Consider the following 19268-nt stretch of genomic DNA (forward strand, 5'->3'; position numbering starts at 1 on the left):
AGTAGAGAAGACTTTTATATTGAAAGGACTGAAACTTGTGAACACGGAGAAGCAAGATGCAACTGGAAATTGACTAGTGTGTCAGGGCACTGGAAAACCCATTAACTGTTAAAAGGACAAGATATCGCAGTGGACATTCAAACGGATTTTTTTTTATTACGGTTAAAACTTGTGCTAGCCTACTACTCCGACTGGTACCACTTGATCGCTGTACCACCTGACCACTGCAGATTCTTTTGGCAAACGCTCAATCATCTCCTAATTACTTTAATTATTACGACATCCAATCCTAATCAAACACCTGAACAAGCTAATCAAGGTCTTCGAGATTAGGCTACTAGAAAGCTGCAGGCAGGTGAGAATCATCAGGGTTGGAGTTACCTAGACCTCCTTGGATCTTTAAAAACGCGTTTTTTTCAAGAAGATCTTTAAAACCCCACTTTTTTTTTTACAGCGTTTGTTGTGGGATTCAGCAGATATTTTGATGCAGCGGCACGGTTTTTCATTGTAGTTTGTGTTTCTCCCTGCCTGCCCCTCCTGACTCACTAATTCAGCCCATCTTCTAGCAGAGTTGATTGTGAGATCGCAGGTCGTGAGGATGACAGCTCGAGTGTACTGCTCATTTAGTGCTGTTTTATTGTGTCTGTCTGCATGTTTGAGCACAACAGACGCTGGAGTCGTAGGTGAGAAGATCTTTTAGTTTATTACACAGCCCGAAGAACGTGCCTTACAAAATATGACTTGGACCCATCTCAGCACATTGGTTTACAAAAGTACAGTACAGACGTCCAGTGGAAGTTTAACTTTGTACGGTGGTTTAGTTTCAATAATAAGCAAGGTATAAATATGCAAAACTGTCATAAGTTTATGCATATTTATTTCATTGTACAAGTAAAACCCATCCAATCTCTAATGTATAGTATTTTTGTTTGCTGTAAATCAAGAACATGCTATATGCTTACGCAGTTGTTACCACATAGACATCAATCCTGAATTTAAACTTCTGCTTCATGTTTTGTTTTCCCTATTTTAACAACTATTTATGCCTTCAATAGCCTATAACACGGGGAGCTATAACTTTTGTGTTGTGTAGCCTATTAAAATGCTTGGAATGAGGGATGGCATAACAATTTTTGAAGTACACTTAGTTACAACAACCTATTTACTGATGTGCATCATGTTTTCTATTAGCATTGTACTATTACTCGCCCTACTATAGGTTGTAACGGCACTCTCAGTCTTTGAAACTAATTGACGCAGTTTAGTGATAAATGGTAGATGTCTAAGCTACTTTGATTTGAAGCTGATAAATGTGAATATTATTAAAGTTTGAGGCACATATTGCAAAACCCCTGTTCTGCAAATGCTGAAACAAGCTATTAAAGCACTTCCTGGTCTCCCCTAACTATCCTCTTGAATCCTCTTCTGTAGTGTCCGGTCAGTGTCCGGCGAAGCTGACCGTCGTGCCGTCCCGTCGAGGATGTCTTTGTGATCGAGACTGCTCTGGAGGACACAAATGCTGTCAATTTCCCTGTGGGGCTGTGTGCGTGCCGCCTGTTTTCAGTGAGTTTAATGATGGATGCTATAGATCTTCACTGAAAAAAATGGTGTATAAACAAGTTTTCACTCAGAAATTGCACGTACATTTCACAATTTCAAAGAAACCGCAAGTAACACATTGAACTAAACATGAAACTACCAAGTAGAAAGACTGAATATTCCTGTAAAAACTACTCCGATCATCTTTGACAACTTTATTTTTTAAGCGGTGAATGAGACATTCAGTATTCAGTGATGTGGTTTCTCTGTCATGTGTCTGTATAACAGCAAAGCCAGGGGAGTGTCCAAGCACAAAGTCTGGAGCAGGAATGTGTGCCGAGTTGTGTTACTATGACAGTGACTGTCCGAACAATGAGAAATGCTGCAGCAATGGATGTGGACATCAGTGTATGGCTCCATATATAGGTATTTGATATGTTATTATATTAGTGTTTGGGTCGGCTTTCTCGTGATTTCAGTTTGTCTTGTTTGATTTAATTACTTTACCGTTCTCTGTGTCAAAAGTATTCAGCTGAACAAGCACCGGATGGCTTTACAATACTAATAGATTACGATTAATACTTAAAATAAGAAACTTGCAATTTGTGTTTTATGCTCTAAATCTGAGACTGGATTCCGCTAAACGGACTGACTAAAGCGGATTATCTGTATCCATGCAGTGAAGGCTACAGCCGAACCACCGACGCCTCCAGCCGAGCTGCCGAATCCTCCAGTGACGCCTCCAGCCGAACTGCCGAATCCTCCAGTGACGCCTGCAGCCGAACTGCCGAATCCTCCAGTGACGCCTGCAGCCGAACTGCCGAATCCTCCAGTGACGCCTGCAGCCGAACTGCCGAATCCTCCAGTGACGCCTGCAGCCGAACTGCCGCCGAATCCTCCAGTGACGCCTGCAGCCGAACCGCTGACTCCTGCAGCTGAACTGCCGAATCCTCCAGTGACTCCTGCAGCCGAACTGCCCAAGCCTCCAGTGAAGCCTGCCGGCGGACAGCCCAAGCCTCCATTGAAGCCTGCCGGCGAACAGCCCAAGCCTCCAGTGAAGCCTGCCGGCGAACCGCCCAAGTCTCCCGTGAAGCCTGCCGGCGAACAGCCCAAGCCTCCAGTGAAGCCTGCCGGCGAACAGCCCAAACCTCCCGTGAAGCCTGCCGGCGAACAGCCCAAGCCTCCAGTGAAGCCTGCCGGCGAACAGCCCAAGCCTCCAGTGAAGCCTGCGTCCGAACAGCCCAAGCCTCCAGTGAAGCCTGTGTCCGAACAGCCCAAGCCTCCAGTGAAGCCTGCGTCCGAACAGCCCAAGCCTCCAGTGAAGCCTGCGTCCGAACAGCCCAAGCCTCCAGTGAAGCCGGCGTCCGAGCAGCCCAAGCCTCCAGTGAAGCCGGCGTCCGAGCAGCCCAAGCCTCCAGTGAAGCCGGCGTCCGAGCAGCCCAAGCCTCCAGTGAAGCCGGCGTCCGAGCAGCCCAAGCCTCCAGTGAAGCCGGCGTCCGAGCAGCCCAAGCCTCCAGTGAAGCCGGCGTCCGAGCAGCCCAAGCCTCCAGTGAAGCCGGCGTCCGAACAGCCCAAGCCTCCAGTGAAGCCGGCGTCCGAACAGCCCAAGCCTGCAGTGTGTGCTGAAAACTGTCACCAAACTCGCCCTGATGGCAAATGTTCTGGCCATATGGGGGGGTCCTCATCACCTTATGGGGGGTCTTAGAGAATGTGGCCATGCATAAAGTTAAGTGTGCTGATTTAACCATTGAATGTATGGGATGTCTTCCCTGTTTATCACCAAATAAATCTCACACTTTGGTAAGACTTCTTTCTTTGTTTCTGTGGAAAAACAAAGAAAATTGCTTGATTGTAGAGTTGGTGTTTTTGGTATGCCAGTGTTCATTTGGCTGTTCTCACATAATGGTTCATTGGCATTAGTGCTTTAGGAAAGTAAAAAATCACCTCACCAAGACCCAAACACGTGCAAGAGGTCTTGTAACGAAAGACCTCTGTTTTCATCTTCACACAAAATGGGCCCCTCTCATTAATGGAGTTAAGCACTTGAGTTACATTAAATCTTTGTTAAATTCATACATATTTTTAACTTCTGGACAATCTCACAGCAATTCGTAACTATTTTACGTTTTGCTTAAAGGTAGGGTAGGCAATTGCGGAGAGGCTAGCAATGGCAGGCTAGCTTTGAAAGCGTGAGATCCCACCCCCTCTTCAGAGTGTTTCCAAAGCCACACCTCCTTCAAAACACATGAACTCACACAGCAGAGTCTGCAAAGCGCCACGAGATGAGAGTTCTAAACCAGTTCTAACGCAATGGCAAAAGTTCGAGCAAAGCACTCAAACCGTTCTGTCGTTGGCTGCACAGAGCACTATTTGACCAAAAAATGTCACAGCTGTCTTATAAAGAGCTCGGGGAACTGTCAACTTGTGTAAAAGTTAAACATGACGGCACATGCAAGTTGATGAGGTGAATCAATATAACTCCACAACAACTACATAACTGTATCCACTAACCATTCAGAAATGTCCAGGTTAAGTCTAAAAGTTGCAACCTCTTCCTGAGTCTCTCCGTAAGGCTGCCCTCCGCTACTTATTTCTGAAATTTGTCTGAAATTCGCGTGTTTTGTTATTGACGGAGTATCCGAAGCTGGGGAGCAGCAGCTCATTTGCATTTAAATGGACACACACACAAAAATGGTGCGTTTTTGCTCACACCCAAAAAGGGGCAACTTTGACAAGCTATAATAAATAATCTGGGTTGTATTTTGAGCTGTAATTTCACAGACACATTCTGAGGACACCATAGATATTACATCTTGTGAAAAGGGGCAAAATATGTCACCTTTAATTTACCTCATGTCTCAAAGCACATAACATGTAAGCAATAAGGTACGAGAGGCTGTGCTGTATCGTAAATAAGTCACGGCTAAAGGCAAGGGCGTAGATTTGGTTTGAACATTGGGGGGGTTAAAGTTTGGGTATGCCTCCTGATATTGTGATCATGGTATAAATAATGGGGGGGTTGTAATGCATAGATTTAAATATTGGGGGGGTTATATCCCCCCCATCCCCCCCACAAATTACGCCCCTGGCTAAAGGGTGTTGTTAGGCGCGAAGCGGAGTTACCACACGATGCAACAATTAAAGCCAAAAAAATATGTATCAATGCAACTTTCATGAAGTAAAATCACAAAGGCTTCCTTCAGCTGGAAAAAATAGTCCCTGAACAGCAACAGAAGTTACATTATTTCACCATTAGATGGTGGCAAAGACTGTCTTTATGAGTGAGTCAGTCAGTAGAGAAGACTTTTATATTGAAAGGACTGAAACTTGTGAACACGGAGAAGCAAGATGCAACTGGAAATTGACTAGTGTGTCAGGGCACTGGAAAACCCATTAACTGTTAAAAGGACAAGATATCGCAGTGGACATTCAAACGGATTTTTTTTTATTACGGTTAAAACTTGTGCTAGCCTACTACTCCGACTGGTACCACTTGATCGCTGTACCACCTGACCACTGCAGATTCTTTTGGCAAACGCTCAATCATCTCCTAATTACTTTAATTATTACGACATCCAATCCTAATCAAACACCTGAACAAGCTAATCAAGGTCTTCGAGATTAGGCTACTAGAAAGCTGCAGGCAGGTGAGAATCATCAGGGTTGGAGTTACCTAGACCTCCTTGGATCTTTAAAAACGCGTTTTTTTCAAGAAGATCTTTAAAACCCCACTTTTTTTTTACAGCGTTTGTTGTGGGATTCAGCAGATATTTTGATGCAGCGGCACGGTTTTTCATTGTAGTTTGTGTTTCTCCCTGCCTGCCCCTCCTGACTCACTAATTCAGCCCATCTTCTAGCAGAGTTGATTGTGAGATCGCAGGTCGTGAGGATGACAGCTCGAATGTACTGCTCATTTAGTGCTGTTTTATTGTGTCTGTCTGCATGTTTGAGCACAACAGACGCTGGAGTCGTAGGTGAGAAGATCTTTTAGTTTATTACACAGCCCGAAGAACGTGCCTTACAAAATATGACTTGGACCCATCTCAGCACATTGGTTTACAAAAGTACAGTACAGACGTCCAGTGGAAGTTTAACTTTGTACGGTGGTTTAGTTTCAATAATAAGCAAGGTATAAATATGCAAAACTGTCATAAGTTTATGCATATTTATTTCATTGTACAAGTAAAACCCATCCAATCTCTAATGTATAGTATTTTTGTTTGCTGTAAATCAAGAACATGCTATATGCTTACGCAGTTGTTACCACATAGACATCAATCCTGAATTTAAACTTCTGCTTCATGTATTGTTTTCCCTATTTTAACAACTATTTATGCCTTCAATAGCCTATAACACGGGGAGCTATAACTTTTGTGTTGTGTAGCCTATTAAAATGCTTGGAATGAGGGATGGCATAACAATTTTTGAAGTACACTTAGTTACAACAACCTATTTACTGATGTGCATCATGTTTTCTATCAGCATTGTACTATTACTCGCCCTACTATAGGTTGTAACGGCACTCTCAGTCTTTGAAACTAATTGACGCAGTTTAGTGATAAATGGTAGATGTCTAAGCTACTTTGATTTGAAGCTGATAAATGTGAATATTATTAAAGTTTGAGGCACATATTGCAAAACCCCTGTTCTGCAAATGCTGAAACAAGCTATTAAAGCACTTCCTGGTCTTTCCTAACTATCCTCTTGAATCCTCTTCTGTAGTGTCCGGTCAGTGTCCGGCGAAGCTGACCGTCGTGCCGTCCCATCCTCGGAAGCCTGCGTCCGAACAGCCCAAGCCTCCAGTGAAGCCTGCGTCCGAACAGCCCAAGCCTCCAGTGAAGCCGGCTTCCGAACAGCCCAAGCCTCCAGTGAAGCCTGCGTCCGAACAGCCCAAGCCTCCAGTGAAGCCTGCGTCCGAACAGCCCAAGCCTCCAGTGAAGCCGGCGTCCGAGCAGCCCAAGCCTCCAGTGAAGCCGGCGTCCGAGCAGCCCAAGCCTCCAGTGAAGCCGGCGTCCGAGCAGCCCAAGCCTCCAGTGAAGCCGGCGTCCGAACAGCCCAAGCCTGCAGTGTGTGCTGAAAACTGTCACCAAACTCGCCCTGATGGCAAATGTTCTGGCCATATGGGGGGGTCCTCATCACCTTATGGGGGGTCTTAGAGAATGTGGCCATGCATAAAGTTAAGTGTGCTGATTTAACCATTGAATGTATGGGATGTCTTCCCTGTTTATCACCAAATAAATCTCACACTTTGGTAAGACTTCTTTCTTTGTTTCTGTGGAAAAACAAAGAAAATTGCTTGATTGTAGAGTTGGTGTTTTTGGTATGCCAGTGTTCATTTGGCTGTTCTCACATAATTGTTCATTGGCATTAGTGCTTTAGGAAAGTAAAAAATCACCTCACCAAGACCCAAACACGTGCAAGAGGTCTTGTAACGAAAGACCTCTGTTTTCATCTTCACACAAAATGGGCCCCTCTCATTAATGGAGTTAAGCACTTGAGTTACATTAAATCTTTGTTAAATTCATACATATTTTTAACTTCTGGACAATCTCACAGCAATTCGTAACTATTTTACGTTTTGCTTAAAGGTAGGGTAGGCAATTGCGGAGAGGCTAGCAATGGCAGGCTAGCTTTGAAAGCGTGAGATCCCACCCCCTCTTCAGAGTGTTTCCAAAGCCACACCTCCTTCAAAACACATGAACTCACACAGCAGAGTCTGCAAAGCGCCACGAGATGAGAGTTCTGAACCAGTTCTAACGCAATGGCAAAAGTTCGAGCAAAGCACTCAAACCGTTCTGTCGTTGGCTGCACAGAGCACTATTTGACCAAAAAATGTCACAGCTGTCTTATAAAGAGCTCGGGGAACTGTCAACTTGTGTAAAAGTTAAACATGACGGCACATGCAAGTTGATGAGGTGAATCAATATAACTCCACAACAACTACATAACTGTATCCACTAACCATTCAGAAATGTCCAGGTTAAGTCTAAAAGTTGCAACCTCTTCCTGAGTCTCTCCGTAAGGCTGCCCTCCGCTACTTATTTCTGAAATTTGTCTGAAATTCGCGTGTTTTGTTATTGACGGAGTATCCGATAGTGATGGGCGGATCGATCCTGAAGTATCGATACTTCGATGCTGACGTGGTATCGAAAAGGATCGATCCTCGCATAAAAATATCGATCCAAATGTGTATTTTCTTTTACCAGTAATTTTTTATTAATTTAGCACGCAATTCAGTGCGTAAAATAAGCTTCTAAGTGGAAAAATAAGCGAATGTTAGCGGGTAATTGTGTAGTATAGAACCGGATAGAACCTTTTCTCCTAGTCATCTGTATACAAGACGAAACCAATCAATCACAGAGAGTGTTCGATGCTGGTGCTTCGCTGAGCTCACAGGCCCAGTGCGTTTGGGAAACGAAGCCTTGCTTAGATGACAGAGAAACAATCGGGAGTAATTTCGCAATAAACAAACCAAAACTGTACATAACGGTTTAAAATGTTGACGTCAGTAAGATCTTTTTTATGAAATTAATATTTTTATTCAACAAGGATCGATGCATTAAATTGATCAAAAGTGACAGTCAAGGGTTTTACACTGTTAAAAAAAATCTACTTCATATAAATGCTGTTCTTTCAACTTTGTTTATCAAATAATTCTGCATAAAATGTATCATGGTTTCCAACAAAATATGAAACTGTTTTCAACATTGATAATAATAAGACATGTTTCCTGAGCAGCAAATCAGCATATTAAAATGAATTATCATCATGACTGGAGTAATGATGCCGAAAATTCACCTTTGATCATATGAATAAATTACAGTTTACTATGGCATAGAAAACAGATAGCCTATGTTAAATTGTTAAATTGTAATATTACAGTTTTTACTAAGAGAAATAAAAATCTTACAGACCCCAAACTTTTGAACAGTAGGCTAGTACTAGTAGGCTAGTACTATAATTAGGGTAGTTTTGTAAAAGTCACTGACTAATTAAAGGGGAGTTGAGAGCACAAATCACAAAATATTTAGGCCTAGTAGTCATGAAAAAGTGTTCAGATTTAGCATATTAATGATGCATTCACCTCATAAATCATGACACACAGGAAAGTGCATACAAGTTCAAATGCATGCTTTTAAAATGAAAAAGTATCGGTATCGGTATCGATATCGGCGATACTGGCCTTGTATTTACTTGGTATCGGATCGATACAGAAATTTGCAGTATCGCCCATCACTAGTATCCGAAGCTGGGGAGCAGCAGCTCATTTGCATTTAAATGGACACACACACAAAAATGGTGCGTTTTTGCTCACACCCAAAAAGGGGCAACTTTGACAAGCTATAATAAATGATCTGGGTTGTATTTTGAGCTGTAATTTCACAGACACATTCTGAGGACACCATAGATATTACATCTTGTGAAAAGGGGCATAATATGTCACCTTTAATTTACCTCATGTCTCAAAGCACATAACATGAAAGCAATAAGGTACGAGAGGCTGTGCTGTATCGTAAATAAGTCACGGCTAAAGGGTGTTGTTAGGCACGACGCGAAGCGGAGTTACCACACGATGCAACAATTAAAGCCAAAAAAATATGTATCAATGCAACTTTCATGGAGTAAAATCACAAAGGCTTCCTTCAGCTGGAAAAAATAGTCCCTGACCGTGAACTAGTGATGGGCGATACTGCAAATTTCTGTATCGATGACCGTCGTGCCGTCCCGTCCTCGGAAGCCTGCGTCCGAACAGCCCAAGCCTCCAGTGAAGCCTGCGTCCGAACAGCCCAAGCCTCCAGTGAAGCCGGCGTCCGAACAGCCCAAGCCTCCAGTGAAGCCGGCGTCCGAGCAGCCCAAGCCTCCAGTGAAGCCGGCGTCCGAGCAGCCCAAGCCTCCAGTGAAGCCGGCGTCCGAGCAGCCCAAGCCTCCAGTGAAGCCGGCGTCCGAGCAGCCCAAGCCTCCAGTGAAGCCGGCGTCCGAGCAGCCCAAGCCTCCAGTGAAGCCGGCGTCCGAGCAGCCCAAGCCTCCAGTGAAGCCGGCGTCCGAGCAGCCCAAGCCTCCAGTGAAGCCGGCGTCCGAACAGCCCAAGCCTGCAGTGTGTGCTGAAAACTGTCACCAAACTCGCCCTGATGGCAAATGTTCTGGCCATATGGGGGGGTCCTCATCACCTTATGGGGGGTCTTAGAGAATGTGGCCATGCATAAAGTTAAGTGTGCTGATTTAACCATTGAATGTATGGGATGTCTTCCCTGTTTATCACCAAATAAATCTCACACTTTGGTAAGACTTCTTTCTTTGTTTCTGTGGAAAAACAAAGAAAATTGCTTGATTGTAGAGTTGGTGTTTTTGGTATGCCAGTGTTCATTTGGCTGTTCTCACATAATTGTTCATTGGCATTAGTGCTTTAGGAAAGTAAAAAATCACCTCACCAAGACCCAAACACGTGCAAGAGGTCTTGTAACGAAAGACCTCTGTTTTCATCTTCACACAAAATGGGCCCCTCTCATTAATGGAGTTAAGCACTTGAGTTACATTAAATCTTTGTTAAATTCATACATATTTTTAACTTCTGGACAATCTCACAGCAATTCGTAACTATTTTACGTTTTGCTTAAAGGTAGGGTAGGCAATTGCGGAGAGGCTAGCAATGGCAGGCTAGCTTTGAAAGCGTGAGATCCCACCCCCTCTTCAGAGTGTTTCCAAAGCCACACCTCCTTCAAAACACATGAACTCACACAGCAGAGTCTGCAAAGCGCCACGAGATGAGAGTTCTAAACCAGTTCTAACGCAATGGCAAAAGTTCGAGCAAAGCACTCAAACCGTTCTGTCGTTGGCTGCACAGAGCACTATTTGACCAAAAAATGTCACAGCTGTCTTATAAAGAGCTCGGGGAACTGTCAACTTGTGTAAAAGTTAAACATGACGGCACATGCAAGTTGATGAGGTGAATCAATATAACTCCACAACAACTACATAACTGTATCCACTAACCATTCAGAAATGTCCAGGTTAAGTCTAAAAGTTGCAACCTCTTCCTGAGTCTCTCCGTAAGGCTGCCCTCCGCTACTTATTTCTGAAATTTGTCTGAAATTCGCGTGTTTTGTTATTGACGGAGTATCCGAAGCTGGGGAGCAGCAGCTCATTTGCATTTAAATGGACACACACACAAAAATGGTGCGTTTTTGCTCACACCCAAAAAGGGGCAACTTTGACAAGCTATAATAAATAATCTGGATTGTATTTTGAGCTGTAATTTCACAGACACATTTTGAGGACACCATAGATATTACATCTTGTGAAAAGGGGCAAAATATGTCACCTTTAATTTACCTCATGTCTCAAAGCACATAACATGTAAGCAATAAGGTACGAGAGGCTGTGCTGTATCGTAAATAAGTCACGGCTAAAGGCAAGGGCGTAGATTTGGTTTGAACATTTGGGGGGTTAAAGTTTGGGTATGCCTCCTGATATTGTGATCATGGTATAAATAATGGGGGGGTTGTAATGCATAGATTTAAATATTGGGGGGGTTATATCCCCCCCATCCCCCCCACAAATTACGCCCCTGGCTAAAGGGTGTTGTTAGGCGCGAAGCGGAGTTACCACACGATGCAACAATTAAAGCCAAAAAAATATGTATCAATGCAACTTTCATGAAGTAAAATCACAAAGGCTTCCTTCAGCTGGAAAAAATAGTCCCTGAACAGCAACAGAAGTTACATTATTTCACCATTAGATGGTGGCAATGACTGTCTTTAAGAGTGAGTCAGTCAGTAGAGAAGACTTTTATATTGAAAGGACTGAAACTTGTGAACACGGAGAAGCAAGATGCAACTGGAAATTGACTAGTGTGTCAGGGCACTGGAAAACCCATTAACTGTTAAAAGGACAAGATATCGCAGTGGACATTCAAACGGATTTTTTTTTATTACGGTTAAAACTTGTGCTAGCCTACTACTCCGACTGGTACCACTTGATCGCTGTACCACCTGACCACTGCAGATTCTTTTGGCAAACGCTCAATCATCTCCTAATTACTTTAATTATTACGACATCCAATCCTAATCAAACACCTGAACAAGCTAATCAAGGTCTTCGAGATTAGGCTACTAGAAAGCTGCAGGCAGGTGAGAATCATCAGGGTTGGAGTTACCTAGACCTCCTTGGATCTTTAAAAACGCGTTTTTTTCAAGAAGATCTTTAAAACCCCACTTTTTTTTTACAGCGTTTGTTGTGGGATTCAGCAGATATTTTGATGCAGCGGCACGGTTTTTCATTGTAGTTTGTGTTTCTCCCTGCCTGCCCCTCCTGACTCACTAATTCAGCCCATCTTCTAGCAGACGTGATTGTGAGATCGCAGGTCGTGAGGATGACAGCTCGAGTGTACTGCTCATTTAGTGCTGTTTTATTGTGTCTGTCTGCATGTTTGAGCACAACAGACGCTGGAGTCGTAGGTGAGAAGATCTTTTAGTTTATTACACAGCCCGAAGAACGTGCCTTACAAAATATGACTTGGACCCATCTCAGCACATTGGTTTACAAAAGTACAGTACAGACGTCCAGTGGAAGTTTAACTTTGTACGGTGGTTTAGTTTCAATAATAAGCAAGGTATAAATATGCAAAACTGTCATAAGTTTATGCATATTTATTTCATTGTACAAGTAAAACCCATCCAATCTCTAATCATAATGTATAGTATTTTTGTTTGCTGTAAATCAAGAACATGCTATATGCTTACGCAGTTGTTACCACATAGACATCAATCCTGAATTTAAACTTCTGCTTCATGTTTTGTTTTCCCTATTTTAACAACTATTTATGCCTTCAATAGCCTATAACACGGGGAGCTATAACTTTTGTGTTGTGTAGCCTATTAAAATGCTTGGAATGAGGGATGGCATAACAATTTTTGAAGTACACTTAGTTACAACAACCTATTTACTGATGTGCATCATGTTTTCTATTAGCATTGTACTATTACTCGCCCTACTATAGGTTGTAACGGCACTCTCAGTCTTTGAAACTAATTGACGCAGTTTAGTGATAAATGGTAGATGTCTAAGCTACTTTGATTTGAAGCTGATAAATGTGAATATTATTAAAGTTTGAGGCACATATTGCAAAACCCCTGTTCTGCAAATGCTGAAACAAGCTATTAAAGCACTTCCTGGTCTCCCCTAACTATCCTCTTGAATCCTCTTCTGTAGTGTCCGGTCAGTGTCCGGCGAAGCTGACCGTCGTGCCGTCCCGTCGAGGATGTCTTTGTGATCGAGACTGCTCTGGAGGACACAAATGCTGTCAATTTCCCTGTGGGGCTGTGTGCGTGCCGCCTGTTTTCAGTGAGTTTAATGATGGATGCTATAGATCTTCACTGAAAAAAATGGTGTATAAACAAGTTTTCACTCAGAAATTGCACGTACATTTCACAATTTCAAAGAAACCGCAAGTAACACATTGAACTAAACATGAAACTACCAAGTAGAAAGACTGAATATTCCTGTAAAAACTACTCCGATCATCTTTGACAACTTTATTTAAGCGGTGAATGAGACATTCAGTATTCAGTGATGTGGTTTCTCTGTCATGTGTCTGTATAACAGCAAAGCCAGGGGAGTGTCCAAGCACAAAGTCTGGAGCAGGAATGTGTGCCGAGTTGTGTTACTATGACAGTGACTGTCCGAACAATGAGAAATGCTGCAGCAATGGATGTGGACATCAGTGTATGGCTCCATATATAGGTATTTGATATGTTATTATATTAGTGTTTGGGTCGGCTTTCTCGTGATTTCAGTTTGTCTTGTTTGATTTAATTACTTTACCATTCTCTGTGTCAAAAGTATTCAGCTGAACAAGCACCGGATGGCTTTACAATACTAATAGATTACGATTAATACTTAAAATAAGAAACTTGCAATTTGTGTTTTATGCTCTAAATCTGAGACTGGATTCCGCTAAACGGACTGACTAAAGCGGATTATCTGTATCCATGCAGTGAAGGCTACAGCCGAACCACCGACGCCTCCAGCCGAGCTGCCGAATCCTCCAGTGACGCCTCCAGCTGAACTGCCGAATCCTCCAGTGACGCCTGCAGCCGAACTGCCGAATCCTCCAGTGACGCCTGCAGCCGAACTGCCGAATCCTCCAGTGACGCCTGCAGCCGAACTGCCGCCGAATCCTCCAGTGACGCCTGCAGCCGAACCGCTGACTCCTGCAGCTGAACTGCCGAATCCTCCAGTGACTCCTGCAGCCGAACTGCCCAAGCCTCCAGTGAAGCCTGCGTCTGAACCGCCCAAGCCTCCAGTGAAGCCTGGGTCTGATCCGTCCAAGCCTCCAGTGAAGCCTGCGTCCGAACAGCCCAAGCCTCCAGTGAAGCCTGCCGGCGGACAGCCCAAGCCTCCATTGAAGCCTGCCGGCGAACAGCCCAAGCCTCCAGTGAAGCCTGCCGGCGAACCGCCCAAGTCTCCCGTGAAGCCTGCCGGCGAACAGTCCAAGCCTCCAGTGAAGCCTGCCGGGGAAAAGCCCAAACCTCCCGTGAAGCCTGTCGGCGAACAGCCCAAACCTCCCGTGAAGCCTGCCGGCGAACAGCCCAAGCCTCCAGTGAAGCCTGCCGGCGAACAGCCCAAGCCTCCAGTGAAGCCTGCCGGCGAACAGCCCAAGCCTCCAGTGAAGCCTGCGTCCGAACAGCCCAAGCCTCCAGTGAAGCCTGTGTCCGAACAGCCCAAGCCTCCAGTGAAGCCTGCGTCCGAACAGCCCAAGCCTCCAGTGAAGCCTGCGTCCGAACAGCCCAAGCCTCCAGTGAAGCCGGCGTCCGAACAGCCCAAGCCTCCAGTGAAGCCGGCGTCCGAACAGCCCAAGCCTCCAGTGAAGCCTGCGTCCGAACAGCCCAAGCCTCCAGTGAAGCCTGCGTCCGAACAGCCCAAGCCTCCAGTGAAGCCGGCGTCCGAGCAGCCCAAGCCTCCAGTGAAGCCGGCTTACGAGCAGCCCAAGCCTCCAGTGAAGCCGGCGTCCGAGCAGCCCAAGCCTCCAGTGAAGCCGGCGTCCGAGCAGCCCAAGCCTCCAGTGAAGCCGGCGTCCGAGCAGCCCAAGCCTCCAGTGAAGCCGGCGTCCGAGCAGCCCAAGCCTCCAGTGAAGCCGGCGTCCGAGCAGCCCAAGCCTCCAGTGAAGCCGGCGTCCGAGCAGCCCAAGCCTCCAGTGAAGCCGGCGTCCGAGCAGCCCAAGCCTCCAGTGAAGCCGGCGTCCGAGCAGCCCAAGCCTCCAGTGAAGCCGGCGTCCGAGCAGCCCAAGCCTCCAGTGAAGCCGGCGTCCGAGCAGCCCAAGCCTCCAGTGAAGCCGGCGTCCGAGCAGCCCAAGCCTCCAGTGAAGCCGGCGTCCGAACAGCCCAAGCCTCCAGTGAAGCCTGCAGTGTGTGCTGAAAACTGTCACCAAACTCGCCCTGATGGCAAATGTTCTGGCCATATGGGGGGGTCCTCATCACCTTATGGGGGGTCTTAGAGAATGTGGCCATGCATAAAGTTAAGTGTGCTGATTTAACCATTGAATGTATGGGATGTCTTCCCTGTTTATCACCAAATAAATCTCACACTTTGGTAAGACTTCTTTCTTTGTTTCTGTGGAAAAACAAAGAAAATTGCTTGATTGTAGAGTTGGTGTTTTTGGTATGCCAGTGTTCATTTGGCTGTTCTCACATAATGGTTCATTGGCATTAGTGCTTTAGGAAAGTAAAAAATCACCTCACCAAGACCCAAACACGTGCAAGAGGTCTTGTAACGAAAGACCTCTGTTTTCATCTTCACACAAAATGGGCCCCTCTCATTAATGGAGTTAACCACTTGAGTTACATTAAATCTTTGTTAAATTCATACATATTTTTAACTTCTGGACAATCTCACAGCAATTCGTAACTATTTTACGTTTTGCTTAAAGGTAGGGTAGGCAATTGCGGAGAGGCTAGCAATGGCAGGCTAGCTTTGAAAGCGTGAGATCCCACCCCCTCTTCAGAGTGTTTCCAAAGCCACACCTCCTTCAAAACACATGAACTCACACAGCAGAGTCTGCAAAGCGCCACGAGATGAGAGTTCTAAACCAGTTCTAACGCAATGGCAAAAGTTCGAGCAAAGCACTCAAACCGTTCTGTCGTTGGCTGCACAGAGCACTATTTGACCAAAAAATGTCACAGCTGTCTTATAAAGAGCTCGGGGAACTGTCAACTTGTGTAAAAGTTAAACATGACGGCACATGCAAGTTGATGAGGTGAATCAATATAACTCCACAACAACTACATAACTGTATCCACTAACCATTCAGAAATGTCCAGGTTAAGTCTAAAAGTTGCAACCTCTTCCTGAGTCTCTCCGTAAGGCTGCCCTCCGCTACTTATTTCTGAAATTTGTCTGAAATTCGCGTGTTTTGTTATTGACGGAGTATCCGAAGCTGGGGAGCAGCAGCTCATTTGCATTTAAATGGACACACACACAAAAATGGTGCGTTTTTGCTCACACCCAAAAAGGGGCAACTTTGACAAGCTATAATAAATAATCTGGGTTGTATTTTGAGCTGTAATTTCACAGACACATTCTGAGGACACCATAGATATTACATCTTGTGAAAAGGGGCAAAATATGTCACCTTTAATTTACCTCATGTCTCAAAGCACATAACATGTAAGCAATAAGGTACGAGAGGCTGTGCTGTATCGTAAATAAGTCACGGCTAAAGGCAAGGGCGTAGATTTGGTTTGAACATTGGGGGGGTTAAAGTTTGGGTATGCCTCCTGATATTGTGATCATGGTATAAATAATGGGGGGGTTGTAATGCATAGATTTAAATATTGGGGGGGTTATATCCCCCCCCATCCCCCCCACAAATTACGCCCCTGGCTAAAGGGTGTTGTTAGGCGCGAAGCGGAGTTACCACACGATGCAACAATTAAAGCCAAAAAAATATGTATCAATGCAACTTTCATGAAGTAAAATCACAAAGGCTTCCTTCAGCTGGAAAAAATAGTCCCTGAACAGCAACAGAAGTTACATTATTTCACCATTAGATGGTGGCAAAGACTGTCTTTATGAGTGAGTCAGTCAGTAGAGAAGACTTTTATATTGAAAGGACTGAAACTTGTGAACACAGAGAAGCAAGATGCAACTGGAAATTGACTAGTGTGTCAGGGCACTGGAAAACCCATTAACTGTTAAAAGGACAAGATATCGCAGTGGACATTCAAACGGATTTTTTTTTATTACGGTTAAAACTTGTGCTAGCCTACTACTCCGACTGGTACCACTTGATCGCTGTACCACCTGACCACTGCAGATTCTTTTGGCAAACGCTCAATCATCTCCTAATTACTTTAATTATTACGACATCCAATCCTAATCAAACACCTGAACAAGCTAATCAAGGTCTTCGAGATTAGGCTACTAGAAAGCTGCAGGCAGGTGAGAATCATCAGGGTTGGAGTTACCTAGACCTCCTTGGATCTTTAAAAACGCGTTTTTTTCAAGAAGATCTTTAAAACCCCACTTTTTTTTTTACAGCGTTTGTTGTGGGATTCAGCAGATATTTTGATGCAGCGGCACGGTTTTTCATTGTAGTTTGTGTTTCTCCCTGCCTGCCCCTCCTGACTCACTAATTCAGCCCATCTTCTAGCAGAGTTGATTGTGAGATCGCAGGTCGTGAGGATGACAGCTCGAGTGTACTGCTCATTTAGTGCTGTTTTATTGTGTCTGTCTGCATGTTTGAGCACAACAGACGCTGGAGTCGTAGGTGAGAAGATCTTTTAGTTTATTACACAGCCCGAAGAACGTGCCTTACAAAATATGACTTGGACCCATCTCAGCACATTGGTTTACAAAAGTACAGTACAGACGTCCAGTGGAAGTTTAACTTTGTACGGTGGTTTAGTTTCAATAATAAGCAAGGTATAAATATGCAAAACTGTCATAAGTTTATGCATATTTATTTCATTGTACAAGTAAAACCCATCCAATCTCTAATGTATAGTATTTTTGTTTGCTGTAAATCAAGAACATGCTATATGCTTACGCAGTTGTTACCACATAGACATCAATCCTGAATTTAAACTTCTGCTTCATGTATTGTTTTCCCTATTTTAACAACTATTTATGCCTTCAATAGCCTATAACACGGGGAGCTATAACTTTTGTGTTGTGTAGCCTATTAAAATGCTTGGAATGAGGGATGGCATAACAATTTTTGAAGTACACTTAGTTACAACAACCTATTTACTGATGTGCATCATGTTTTCTATCAGCATTGTACTATTACTCGCCCTACTATAGGTTGTAACGGCACTCTCAGTCTTTGAAACTAATTGACGCAGTTTAGTGATAAATGGTAGATGTCTAAGCTACTTTGATTTGAAGCTGATAAATGTGAATATTATTAAAGTTTGAGGCACATATTGCAAAACCCCTGTTCTGCAAATGCTGAAACAAGCTATTAAAGCACTTCCTGGTCTTTCCTAACTATCCTCTTGAATCCTCTTCTGTAGTGTCCGGTCAGTGTCCGGCGAAGCTGACCGTCGTGCCGTCCCATCCTCGGAAGCCTGCGTCCGAACAGCCCAAGCCTCCAGTGAAGCCTGCGTCCGAACAGCCCAAGCCTCCAGTGAAGCCGGCTTCCGAACAGCCCAAGCCTCCAGTGAAGCCTGCGTCCGAACAGCCCAAGCCTCCAGTGAAGCCTGCGTCCGAACAGCCCAAGCCTCCAGTGAAGCCGGCGTCCGAGCAGCCCAAGCCTCCAGTGAAGCCGGCGTCCGAGCAGCCCAAGCCTCCAGTGAAGCCGGCGTCCGAGCAGCCCAAGCCTCCAGTGAAGCCGGCGTCCGAACAGCCCAAGCCTGCAGTGTGTGCTGAAAACTGTCACCAAACTCGCCCTGATGGCAAATGTTCTGGCCATATGGGGGGGTCCTCATCACCTTATGGGGGGTCTTAGAGAATGTGGCCATGCATAAAGTTAAGTGTGCTGATTTAACCATTGAATGTATGGGATGTCTTCCCTGTTTATCACCAAATAAATCTCACACTTTGGTAAGACTTCTTTCTTTGTTTCTGTGGAAAAACAAAGAAAATTGCTTGATTGTAGAGTTGGTGTTTTTGGTATGCCAGTGTTCATTTGGCTGTTCTCACATAATTGTTCATTGGCATTAGTGCTTTAGGAAAGTAAAAAATCACCTCACCAAGACCCAAACACGTGCAAGAGGTCTTGTAACGAAAGACCTCTGTTTTCATCTTCACACAAAATGGGCCCCTCTCATTAATGGAGTTAAGCACTTGAGTTACATTAAATCTTTATTAAATTCATACATATTTTTAACTTCTGGACAATCTCACAGCAATTCGTAACTATTTTACGTTTTGCTTAAAGGTAGGGTAGGCAATTGCGGAGAGGCTAGCAATGGCAGGCTAGCTTTGAAAGCGTGAGATCCCACCCCCTCTTCAGAGTGTTTCCAAAGCCACACCTCCTTCAAAACACATGAACTCACACAGCAGAGTCTGCAAAGCGCCACGAGATGAGAGTTCTGAACCAGTTCTAACGCAATGGCAAAAGTTCGAGCAAAGCACTCAAACCGTTCTGTCGTTGGCTGCACAGAGCACTATTTGACCAAAAAATGTCACAGCTGTCTTATAAAGAGCTCGGGGAACTGTCAACTTGTGTAAAAGTTAAACATGACGGCACATGCAAGTTGATGAGGTGAATCAATATAACTCCACAACAA

The 19268-nt window shown here is 44.5% G+C and overlaps 1 protein-coding gene across 1 annotated transcript; it reads left to right on the forward strand.

The window, feature by feature from the left end:
• Nucleotides 1-598: 598 nt before the first annotated feature.
• LOC130087399 (WAP four-disulfide core domain protein 2-like) lies at nucleotides 599-18077 on the forward strand. The gene is made up of 5 exons (XM_056253680.1): nucleotides 599-683; nucleotides 1828-1965; nucleotides 13141-13278; nucleotides 13722-13807; nucleotides 18051-18077. The coding sequence occupies exons 1-5, from the start codon at nucleotides 599-601 to the stop codon at nucleotides 18075-18077; spliced, it is 474 nt and encodes a 157-aa protein (XP_056109655.1).
• The last annotated feature ends 1191 nt before the right edge of the window (nucleotides 18078-19268 follow it).

This window comes from Rhinichthys klamathensis, unplaced genomic scaffold, assembly GCF_029890125.1.
Source record: "Rhinichthys klamathensis goyatoka isolate OS25496 unplaced genomic scaffold, OSU_Roscu_1.1 h1tg000004l_1, whole genome shotgun sequence".
Taxonomy (NCBI): Eukaryota; Metazoa; Chordata; class Actinopteri; order Cypriniformes; family Leuciscidae; genus Rhinichthys; species Rhinichthys klamathensis.

Coding starts and splice junctions, on each gene's coding strand:
- LOC130087399 (XM_056253680.1), top strand. CDS start 599: ATGACAGCTCGAGTGTACTGCTCATTTAGTGCTGTTTTATTGTGTCTG. Junction 684..1,827: donor AACAGACGCTGGAGTCGTAG/GTGAGAAGATCT, acceptor TCTGTATAACAG/CAAAGCCAGGGGAGTGTCCA. Junction 13,279..13,721: donor GTGTATGGCTCCATATATAG/GTATTTGATATG, acceptor CGAATCCTCCAG/TGACGCCTGCAGCCGAACCG.